The sequence below is a fragment of the Mustela nigripes genome, chromosome 12 (genome assembly GCF_022355385.1).
Source record: "Mustela nigripes isolate SB6536 chromosome 12, MUSNIG.SB6536, whole genome shotgun sequence".
Taxonomy (NCBI): Eukaryota; Metazoa; Chordata; class Mammalia; order Carnivora; family Mustelidae; genus Mustela; species Mustela nigripes.
Genome location: NC_081568.1, coordinates 100265641 through 100278191, shown reverse-complemented (window position 1 = coordinate 100278191; position 12551 = coordinate 100265641). Strand labels below are relative to the sequence as shown.

The window sequence follows — 12551 nt, the reverse complement described above, 5'->3', positions numbered from 1 at the left end:
GGGATCGAGCCCCGCATTGGGCTCTCTGCTCAGCAGGGAGCCTGCTTCCCTCTCTCTCTCTCTGCCTGCCTCTCCGTCTACTTGTGATTTCTGTCTGTCAAATAAATAAATAAAATCTTTAAAAAAATAAAATAAAATAAATTTCTTTTTAAAAAGAATATTACATTCAGTGAGACTTTTGATATAGTTACATTTAAATCTGTCACATGGCATCTGTTTTCTTTTTCTCTCATCTCTTCTTTGTTCCCTTTTTCATTTTTTATGCTTTAGCTCTTTTGTTGGTTTATTAGCTACAATTCTTTTTACTTCTGTTTTGGCTTTAGAGTTTATAGTACGTATTTTTAACTTCTCCCAGTCTACCTGTAAGTATACCACATCATGTAAGAACCTCAAACTAGAATGCTTCCATTTCTCTACTCCTGACCTTTGTGTTATCATATATTTTACCTTTATCTAATGTTATAAATTCCACACTTGATTATTGTTTTTGTTTAAGCAGTCAATTATCTTTTAAGTAGATTTAAATAGTAAGAAAATATTTTTCTCATGTAGTTACTATTTCTGCTTTTTTTCCTTTATGTAGATCCTGATTGCCAATTGCTGTCATTTTTCTTCTGCTTGGAGGACTGTCTTTAACATTTCATGTATTGAAGGTCTTCTGTTGATAATGACTCTTTTGACTTTTGGATGTCTGAAAAAAAGTTTATTTCACCTTCACTTTTGAAAGATATTCTTGCTAGATAATAGACTTCTATGCTGTTGGGTTTTTTTAAAGATTTTATTTATTTATTTGACAGAGAGAGATCACAAGTAGGCAGAGGCAGGCAGAGAAGGGGAAGCAGCCTCCCTGCTGAGCAGAGAGCCCGATCCAGGGCTCAATGCCAGGACTCTGAGATCATGACCTGAGCTGAAGGCAGAGGCTTAACCCACTGAACCACCCAGATGCCCCAGTAGACTTCTATGTTGAAAGAGTTTTTTCCTTTGAGTAATTTAAAGATGTTGCTCTACTGTTTACTTGCTTGCATTGTTTAAATACACTGTTGTTCTTAACCTTGTTCCTCTGTAAGTACTCCTTCTGGCTCCTCTGTAAGTGTTCCTTCTGGCTGCTTTTAAGATTTTATCTGGTTTTAAGCAATTTTGATCATGAGGAGCATTAGCTGATTTTTTTTTCATGTTTCTTATGCTTAGGGGTTATTAAATTTCTTGAATCTCTGGGTTCCACATTTGAATCTCAGATGTGGAAAAATTTAAGCCATTATTTCTTCAAATGTTTTTTCTTCCCTTCTTTCCTTTTTGAACCTCTTATTTCACACATATTGGATTGCTTGAAATCATTTCACAATTCACTGATGATCTGTTCATTTTTTAAAATTATCTTTTCTCTGTTTCATTTTTATGCAGTACTTACTGCTTTGTCTTTGAATTTACTAATCTTTTTGATTAAAATGCCCAATCTCTAACTAATCCGATCCAGTGTATTCTTCATCTCATACATTGTAATTTTCATCTCTAGAATTTTGATTTTGGTCTTTCTAAAAATATTTTCCATGTCTCCACATAACTTTTGAACATGTGTAATATGATTGTAATAACTACTTTATGTCTTTATCTGCTAATGCTAACATTCTTACTAGTTCTCTGTCATTTTCAGTTCATTGCTCTATCTCTTCTGTCTGGGTTGTATTTTCCTACTGCTTTCCAGGCCTATTAACTTTTTATTGAATCCCACACATTGTGAAATCTATCTGGTTGGATGCTGGATATTTTTGTATTCTTATAAATATTTTGTAGATCTGTTCTAAGATACAGTTAAGTTCCTTGGAAATAATTTGATCCTTGTGGGTCTTGCTTTTAAGATTTGGTAAGAAGGATTGGAGCATGTGTTCAATCTAGGGCTAATTATTTCCCACTCCCGAGGTAAGGCTATTCTGTACCCAACCAAAGCCCCACCAGTTTTGAAGTTTTCTAGTCTTGCTCTTGGGAACAGGTACTATTTCTAACCTTCGAATATGGCAGGTGTCATTACTTCTACTCTTCTCCGGTGGTTCTTTTCCCACCCCTGGGTAATTTGCCCTCAAATATGGCCAGCCACTACTCAGGTGAATACTTGAAGAGGACCCCCTGAAGATCTTCAAAGTTCTCTTTGTATTTATTTCTTCTGCAGTATTCTGTCCTGGAAACTCTAGGCACTTTACCTCCATGGATTCTGCTCTTTCTCCTCAACTCAGGTAGTCCATAGGCTTTGCTTGGATTCCCTCTCCCTGCACCATGACCTGGAAACTCTCAAGGCAGTGAGCTGGGACACTTGGAAGGCTCACCTCATTAATTTCTCACTTCTCAGGCATCACTGTGCTTTGTTGGCTGATGTTTGGCTGTAAACCATTGCTCCATATATGTTGTATGTTTTTTGTTGGTTAGGGTAAATCTGGTTCCTATTACTTCATCATGACCAAAAGCAGAAGTTCACATATTTCAGGTATTTTTCCTTCTTAATTTTTGTTTTATTTTGAATTTCAGGAGACTACCCACAAAGCCAGTGTTTTAATGAGTGGTAAAATTAAGGTAGAAAACGGTCAGATTTATCAAAATCCAGTCACCTGGCTCAAGCATCTTCTAGGAGGCGACAGTTACGTGACTTGGAATTATGCTTGGAGTAAGGTGGGTAATTCTTAAGTTTATCTGTAACTTCATGTTCAAATGGAAAGGTACCTATTTTTTTATGATAAAACTACTTTTTAAGAAATCTGAAGTTCTCCAAGCTAGCTTTTGTCCTCATGTTCCTTCTACAATATGCTATGTGCTTTCTCCCACAACTCTTGTTTGCCACAAATCCCCAGGGACAGAGTTGGACAGCTGACGCCCTCTCCTTCTTTGGTCCTCGTCTAGTCTCAGAAATTCAAATGCCCTCAATCTTCCCCTGTTATCCTCCCAAGTGATTTCAGGTCTTTGTGACTCCACATAGAAAATTTGAAACCTCTGATGTGTTGACCATTTAGTTATATGTTAGTATTCTGATGCAATGAAGGATAACTTCCCCTAAAGACAAAGGAATGGGCAAGCAGCCGAAAACCCACAAAAGTTATGGTGTACTTTTGTTTGAACACAATTTTATCCATCAGTTGCCACCCCCCCAAAAGAAATATTTTTCATTCCAACTTCCTGGACTTAGTAGTCTTCCCCACAATTCTGTCTTCTGAGTTATAAACCCAGTTTAACCACCAATTTCAAGACTATTGATGACTGACACCCTTGAAGTCCAATGAACAGCCATCTCCAGATGTCCATGGCCACACTTAAGGGAACAGTCTTGCAATGATTCACTGAGGAAAGTGTGACTCCTCAGACATCCACCATTACTGTTAAACAGAACTACAAATCCCTTCAGCCTCCACTGTCCATTACAGTAAGAGGCAGTGCCTGAGTAATAAAAGGCAGTTTCTTCTCTCTTTTTTTGTCTCACTTAGCTCTGCTCACCATTCCTCTTAGCTCCTCCTCTCCTTCCTTCTCTGTAATCTGTTTTCTGGTATCCTAGACCTTTGTTGCAGGTGCTTCCAAAACTGTGTTTTAGTTCCTTCACTTAGATCATTACATCTTAGATTGCCTCTACTTTATAGTCGTTGGGGTTTTTTTTTTTTTTTTTCTTAAAGGTTTTTTTCCTTGTTCATTTTCCACCCCCAGAGTCACCAGATCATCTGCTTTTCACCTGCTCAGTACTTTCCACAATTCATAAATCATATGTACATGCGAGGAATTAACATTTTACCATTGGAAATCCCTTTTTATTAAAAAGTTTCTTAAACTTGTGATAGATTATATCATTTTGCTATAATAGTCTACAGCATGAATATGGTACTGGTTTCTGTAGTTAAGTTTTTTTGAGCTTATCATGCCTCTGCTTAGTGTGCCCAGTGATGAATCACTTCTCCCACTCTTTTTCTTTATTGGAACTACTGCATTTTCTGCTTTTGAGTAGCTGACTGTGACATCATTTGGCCCTCACTCTGTACTTAAGCCTCATTTATATATCACGTTGCCTCTGGTCTTTTCTCATCAGCCATATCAGTTAGTCATATGGTTTAACACCTATGTGATAGGGAAGCCAAAGGCAAATGCAGGCACTACAATTAGGAGGATTCTTGGGTGTAAGATATTCATACAGATTATCTAAGTAGACTTAGATTTTTTTTTATTATTAGTATCCTAAACAGTTTAAAAAATTACCATAGGGGGCACCTGGGTGGCTCAGTTGGTTGGGCAACTGCCTCAGTCCAGGTCATGATCCTGGAGTCCCAGGATAGATTCCTGCATCAGGCTCCCTGCTCAGCGGGGAGTCTGCTTCTCCCTCTGACCCTCCCCACTTTCACGCTCTGTCTCTCATGCTCTCTCTCTCATTCTCACTCTCTCAAATAACTAAATAAAATCTTTAAAAGTAAGAATTACTATAGGGACTCATGTACCTCTAACAAATCCCCTAGACTGAGAAACACTACCCTGGTGAGAGTTTTCACAATATTTAAAACCCTCTTTTAAAACTTACCACAGAGCTTTGCGCAGTGGCAGTATCGTAGCCAAGGAGGTTTATCCGAGGCGCAATTATTGCTAATTGAAAACTTACCACAGAAACCTCTACCTCTTCTTGTCTTGAGGGAACTCTTGAATTCATAGTCAATTCTCAATGACAGGAGTTTTTTGCTACATTAGTAAATGTAAATGTTTCTACTGATTGATTCTGAGACTGCTGGTGTGGCTATGAGTCCAGGAATATTTGGTCATTAGGTAAGTAATGTCAGAAAACTAAGTCTTATCCTGCCTCAGACAGAATGACAGAGCCATTAGACACAGATGACTCATACTTCCTACCCAAGCAGCTGGACTGCTATACAGGGAATCCTGATGCTTACTCCCCACTGGGCATCACGGATTCCTCTCACTCGTGCAGCCTCATGGCTGTTAGGTATCATCCTGATATGGCGGAGTGATCTCTGGATGGAAAACAGGAGGCAAGCTAGTTTCTGGTTCTACTGTTGATAAGTTACTTGATCTGGGAATGGTTTTCAATTCTGCCTACACATCAGAATCACTTGGTGGACCACAGCCCCATACCTTCTGACTTAATTTTTTTTTTAAGATTTTTTCTATTTATTTGACAGAAAGAGATCACAAGTAGGCAGAGAGAGGGGGGAAAGCAGGCTCCCTGCTGAGCAGAGAGCCTGATGCGGGGCTCAATCCCAGGACCCTGAAATCATGGCCTGAACGAGGCAGAGGCTTAACCCAGGTGCCCTGACTTAATAGTCTTAATTGAAGACCAGGTGGTAATATTTTAAAAAGCTTTGCAGGTAATTGTAATAGGCAGCCTGGAGTAAGAATCCCCGATCTAGATCAAGTCATTTAACCTTTCTGATCCTCATTTTTCTTACATATAAAATAAGTAGTAGTGCTAATTGTCTCTAAAGACCCTTCCAGTGTGGAGATTCTAGGACTTGCATAGCCATGTGTGATTTATAAAGCCTTTTACATATATTTTTTCACAACCTCATGAAGTAAGAAAGTCGACTATTTATCTATGGATGTAAAACCAGAGTTATAGGAGATTAGGTGGTTTGATTAGCCTCAAGGCCAGTTAAGTGCCAGAACCAGGACTAGAACCTGGTCTTAAGGTTCCTTAATTATTATCATTTTTTAAAAAATATCCACCCTGCAGTTCAAACCCATATTGTTATTATTTTTAAAAAAATATCCACCCTGCAGTTCAAACCCATGTTGTTCAAGTGTCAACTCTACATAATGTATGATATTTATGTGAAATTCACCTGTAGTGATAAAAATCACATGGATTATGTAGGTCCAGGAGGTGGGGGAAACTAGCTGGGAAAAGATACTAGGGAATTTGGGGCTAGTGATGGAAATATTCTATATGTCATGTGGGTAGTGGTTACCACAATGTGTTTTTTTCTTAATTCATCAAATTCTACATTTGAAAGAATGCATTTTATATATACATTATATCTCAATAAGTTAAAATTTATGTTTAGAGTTTAAAAAATAAAATAAAAATTATTATTATTTTTAATAATAAATTATTTTTAATAAAAACATTATTTTCTACATTTACAACAATGACACAAGGGAAGCCACATTCCTTTCATTGGAAACAGGTTGCCCTGAACTCATAAGAGCACATACAGTATTACCTAACTGTCTTCATGAATTTATGCCAAGTCTCATTCTTCTGCAGCAAAAATTGTCTACTTCCACAGGGAAAAAAAATGCCTTTTTGTGATACAGTTGTGGTATGAAAATAAGAATGGCAATGACAGTTTATTTTTGTGAATGCTTAGGACTGGATTTGCAAACGACAAACAGACTGCCTTTTTGGGCAGTGACCGAACAAGCATTAACAGCTCTCTTGTGCAAACATACTTCCCATTCAAATGACTCACTCTCTGAATATCCACCCTTATAAATTCACTACTTTGGATTTAGTATTAACTTTTCTGTATGGTTACCCGTCACCCAACACACTTTGTAAAACAATTCCTCCTACCCCCATGATTAGGAATATCAAAATACCGAAGGTTGAGGTAGGAGTAAAGAAAGTGATGGAAATTACTGGGATACCTGGGTGGCTCAGTTAATTATATGTCCAACTCTTGATTTGGGCTCAGATATTGATCTCAGGATGCCAGGATCAAGCCCCCAATCAGGCTCCCTGCTTAGTGGGGAGTCTGCATGTCTCCCTCTCCCTCTGCCCTTCCTCCAACTTGTGCGCTTTCCCGCTAAAATCAATCTTTTTTAAAACAGTGATGAAAATTGTTGATCTCAACTGCCAGCCATCCTCATTGGTCAATTAATCATCCCCAGGGTCTTAACTTACACTTCCTATGAGCCTAGCTTCTATTCAGGAGACGTGGATATATAGGATCACACCACACCACAAAAAAGGAGATAGGTGGCCTTTTTGGTTTTTGTTTTTGTTTTAGTTTAAATTCACTTAATTAACATATAATGTATTATTAGTTTCAGGGGTAGAGGTCAGGGATTCATCAGTCTTATATAATACCCAGTGCTCATTACATCACATGCCCTCCTTAATGCCCATCACCCTGTTACCCCATCCCCCCACCCATCTCCCCTCCAGTAACCCTGTTTCCTATGACTAAGAGTCTCTTATGGTTTGTCTCCCTCTCTGATATTGTCTTATTCATTTTTTTCCTCTCTTCCCCTATATTCATCAGTTTTGTTTTTTAAATTCTGTATATTAGTGACATCATATGATATTTGTCTTTTTCTGATTGACTTATTTCACTCAGCAGAATATCTTCTAGTTCCATCCATATTGTTGCAAATGGCAAGATTTCATTTTTGATGGCTGCATAATATTCCATTGTAGATCTGTTTACCACATCTTCTTTATCCATTCATCTGTCGGTGGACATCTGGGCTCTTTCCATAGTTTGGCTGTTGTGGACATTGCTGCTATAAACATTGGGGTGCAGGTGTCCCTTTGGATTTGTATCTTTGGGGTGAATCCCTAGTAGTGCAGTTGCTGGGTAATAGAGTAGTTCCATTTTTAACTTTTTGAGGAATCTCTATACTGTTTCCAAAGTGGCTGCTTTTCATTCCCACCAATAGCGTAAGAGGAATCCTGTTTCTCTGCATCCTCACCAACATCTGTCATTTCTTGACTTGTTAATTTTAGCCATTCTCATGAGTGCAAGGTGGTATCTCGTTGTGGTTTTGATTTGTATTTCCCTGATGCCAAGTGATGTTGAGCATTTTTTCATTTGTCTGTTGGGCATTTGTAAGTCTTCTTTGGAGAAATGTCTGTTCATGTCTTCCCATTTCTTGATTGGATTATTAGTTCTTTGGGTGTTGAGTTTGATAAGTGCTTTATACTAGCCCTTTATCTGATAAGACATTTGCAGGTATCTTCTCCCATTCTGTCGTTGTCTTTTGGTTTTGTTGACTGTTTCCCTTGCTGTGAAAAAGCTTTTTATTTTGATGAAGTCCCAGTAGTTCATTTTTGCCCTTGTTTCCCGTGCCTTTCACCATGTTTCTAGGAAGAAGTTGCTGCGGCTGAGGTCAAAGAGGTTGCTGCCTGTGTTCTCCTCTAGGATTTTGATAGATTTCTATCTCACAGTTAGGTTTTTCATCCATTTTGAGTCTATTTTTGTGTGTGGTGTAAGAAAACGGTCACGTTTCATTCTTCTGCATGTGACTGTCCTATTTTCCCAACACTACTTAATGAAGAGACTGTCTTTTTTCCACTGGATATTCTTTCCTGCTTTATCACAGATTAGTTGATCATAGAGTTGATGGTCCATTTCTGGATTCTCTATTCTGTTCCATGTATCTGTGTGTCTGTTTTTGTGCCAGTAGCATACTGCCTGATGATTACAGCTTTGTAATACAGCTTGAAGTCTGCAATGACTCCACCGCCTTTGGTTTTCTTTTTGGACATTCCTCTAGCTATTCAGGGTCTTTTCTGGTTCCATACAAATTTTAGGACTGTTTGTTCCCACTCTGTGAAAAATGTTGATGGTATTTTCATAAGGATTGCATTTGTCTAGGTAGCATAGACGTTTTTACAATATTTGTTTTTCCATGAGCATGGAACATTTTCCATTTCTTTGTGTCTTTCTCAATTTCTTTCATGAGTGTTTTATGGTTTTGAGAGTATAGATGTATTTCCTCTTTGGTTAGGTTTATTCCTAGGTATCTTATAGCTTTTGGGGCAATTGTAAGTGGGATCAATTCCTTAATTTCTTTTTCTCTCTCATTGTTAGTATATGGAAATGCAACTGATTTGCTGAATTCCTGCATGAGTTCTAGCAATTTGGGGGTGGAGTCTTTTGGGTTTTCCACATAAAATATCATGTCATCTGTGAAGAGTGAGTTTGATTTCTTTGCTGATCAGGATGCCTTTTATTTCTTTTTTGTTGTCTGATTGCTGAGGCTAGGACTTCTAGTACTATGTTGAACAGCAGTGGTGATACTGGACATCCCTGCCATGTTCCTGACCTTAGGAGAAAAGTTCTGTTTTTCCCTGCTGAGAATGATAGTCACTGTGGGCTTCTATGATATCTATCTCTATACCTACACCGTGAAAAGTTTTAATTAAAAAAGGATGCCATACTTTGTCAAATGCTTTTTCTGCATCTGTTGAGAGGATCATGTGGTTCTTGTCCTTTCTTTCATTAATGTAGTATATCACATTGAGATGTGGGTCCTTTTAAAATACAAATATCCAAGAGGGGTAAATCTTGATAACATACGAAAGTCGTACTGCCCTTCTTTTGCCTGGAGCTGCATGGAGTACCCATGGAAAGTAGAGAAGGGGGGACTTTAGGATGGGGATTGGGAGGAGGTAGGTGGTATGAAGATGAACTTTGCTTCCATCATCATTTTCCCAGGATCAGCTCTTTCGTGGCAGTTACTACATTTTGATACTACCTTCTCATATATTTGAGAATTATTTTACTTTTTAGCCAAAATGTATTTTTGTGTTACAGTGAACCTAAAAGAAAACTGACAGTTTTCTTTTCTTTTTTCTTTTTTTTTTTTTTTCTGACAGTTTTCTTTTGCTTGTTTGCCTTCCTCCATCCCTCCCCCTCACCTCCCGAGATTAAAAACAATTATCCTTTCCTCTTTCTTCTTCTTGGGGTAGTGCAAATTTATTAAGAACTTGCTTCATGGGGCGCCTGGGTGGCTCAGTGGGTTAAGCTTCTGCCTGGGATCAAGCCCTGCACCGGGCCCTCTGCTCAGCAGGGAGCCTGCTTCCCCCACCACCACTGCCTGCCTCTCTGCCTACTTGTGATTTCTCTCTCTGTCAAATAAATAAAATCTAAAAAAAAAAAAAAAAAAAAAAAGAACTTGCTTCATAAAACTTGAAATGGAATTAAAACAGTCATTTGGTCATCCATGAACAGATTCCCATTAGTACCAACAAATAGTTTTCCTGAAGACATAGATAAAATGGACTGATATTTTCAAATTTTCAAATGGAGCTCTAGCAGGGAAAAAGTTCTTGGACACCTCTTTAATTCTTAAAGGCGGGTTGTATTTTACATTTTTTCTTGATGCATGTTAGAATGTAAGATATAGAGAAACATTTGTTACTGCAATTAATGACAATTGAGATTAAACTTTATTTCTTCAGAGACCTTACCAAATAAAGTTAATTAATAATTTCACTTGGCCAATTAACTCCATTTCCAGGATAGTGGCTAACTGAATCATCCTTCCACCCTAACTCAGACAAACACTCACACACACACACACACACACACACACACGCATTCATGCCATTTCTTCCCTAAGTATGCTGTTAGGGAGTCAGCATAAACTGATTTCTGAGGATAATAGACCTTCTGCCTAAGAGCTTCTGGGAGAGAATTAGTGGCCTTAGGATAAAGCCCTTCCTGCAGTTCCACTTTTTAGAAAAGGAAGAATACAACAACCTATAGATATCCTTACAGAATATACCTTGCCCTAATTCCAGCTTTATTACTGTTTTCATCTGGGGGAAGGTGGCATCCCATCACCCAACCCAAAATGGATTTTGAGTGGTGAAGTTGTCAAGATTGCTGGCAGTATCCAGTCTAAGACCCTAAGAACCTCGCCTACAGCTCTTCCTACATGCCTCTGAGAGAAGGCATATGAGCTAGATTTTCATTCAGGATTTAGTTGAGAAGTCAAAGTTTCAGTTATATGCAAATGTGATGACTGTTTAGCCAACTAGAGCACAGACACTATTATGAAATGGACAGTTTCCAGGAGTGACCTAGTGCCTGTTCATTTTAAGATGTATATATTATTATCCTTGTTGAATAAATCACTCCCACCTTGTGGGAACTAGGTACTTAACTCGGTAGATTTTTTTTTTTTTTTAAAGATTTTATTTATTTATTTGACAGAGAGAGATCACAAGCAGGCAGAGAGACAGGCAGAGAGAGAGGAGGAAGCAGGCTCCCTGCTGAGCAGAGAGCCCGATGCGGGACTCGATCCCAGGACCCTGAGATCATGACCCGAGCCGAAGGCAGCAGCTTAACCCACTGAGCCACCCAGGAACCCCTCGGTAGATTTTTCTTAAAGCTGTGTACTTTTGATGTCTCAATTACCCCAGTGGTGTATTTAAGATCTGTACGGACTCATGACCTCTAAGGCTACTAAGGTATAGTTTTACTACTTTATATTATCTAGTATTAACGGATAAAAATATACTTTAAATCTGAAACGTTGGTGAGAACATACTGAACCTGCACATTGATGGGTATAGAAGGTGTTTTGGTTATTGTCTGGGCACAAAATGAACAAAACCCATTGTTTCTAATTGTTAGTTGTTTGGAGAGCTAACCAATGGCATTCAGAGGCCTCATCTATCCTTCCACCGCAAATGGTGATGGGTTAGCACACTGGGTAGACTGAGAGGTTCCATTTCCATTACAAAGTTCCTTTAGTTATGGGATTGAGCCCAGAGGGGGCCTAAACCTTCCAGATCCCTTTTTCTTCTGTCTGCCCTCATTCTGGTAAATAACGGGCAATTATTGAGCACTCAGAATGTGCTAGACAGTATGCCAAATGCTTTTCATATATTATTTATTCTTATCCTCACAACAGCCTAATAAGCTGGAGGTACTTGTTTTACAAATGTACAAATTGAGGTTAAACAATTTAAGATTCTTGCTTAAGAGCTGGAATTTCAGAGGGTTTTCCCCCTGCAATTGTCAGGCACTATGTGAAGTGCCAAGAGTATAAAAATAATTATGACACAGACCTTGTCTTCAAGGAGCTTATGTTAATGGAAACAGACATATTAACATAATTTCCCTTTAGTAGGATAAGTGCCTTGACAAATATGAGCATAAAAGTGATGGGGGCCTAGAGGAAGGGACTGATTGTTGGAGTTAGGAAGTTCTAAGAAAGCATCCAGGAGGAAGGGAAGTTTGAGTGGACACCGGACAGTTTAACTACAGTGAACCTAGGCTTCTGGGTCTATTATCAGACTGCCGTAGAACTAGGAGTAGGGAACCCAAAGACAGCAACCAGAGGGCAAGTGTTTGCATCAGCCTCAACCAGCATGTTTGTGTGTGGGTATTCCTAAGATCTGATATTTGGGTGATAAACAATAGCTAATAAGTTCACAAACAAACCAGAAAAAGCCAAAAAATTTGAATGCACAGGCCTGAAATATTAATCAGTTAAGTGTCTGAGTTCTTGAAAAGTACTATTTTATGGCTTGGTTTTATTAGTACAACATTAATTTTTTAATGTTATAAAGTAGTGATGCTGGATTAATGGTTGTTTAACAAGTGAATGGATGAGAAAATTAATGATAAACAACAGGGGTCAAAAAATATTTTCACTAAAGGGCCAAATAATAAAATCTCAGGCTTCATGGGCTTATGGTCTGTTGTGAATATTCAGTCGTGTTATAGCACAAAAGCATCCGTTGATATTAAGTAAATGAATGGGTATCTTTGGTTCTAATAAAATTTAAAAAAAAGAAAAGGTGGCAGAGCAGATTTGACTGAAGGTAAAACTTGTAACAG

At 38.3% G+C, this 12551-nt stretch overlaps 1 protein-coding gene and 1 pseudogene across 1 annotated transcript in view; both read left to right on the top strand.

The window, feature by feature from the left end:
* ANKRD31 (ankyrin repeat domain 31) overlaps window positions 1-12551 on the top strand; it is a 151290-nt gene that overhangs the window by 130567 nt on the left and 8172 nt on the right. The window contains 1 exon segment of the mRNA XM_059416379.1: window positions 2518-2658. Within this exon segment, the coding sequence (XP_059272362.1) occupies window positions 2518-2658 (141 nt within the window).
* Window positions 4543-4707, top strand: LOC132028897 (U4 spliceosomal RNA; annotated as a pseudogene).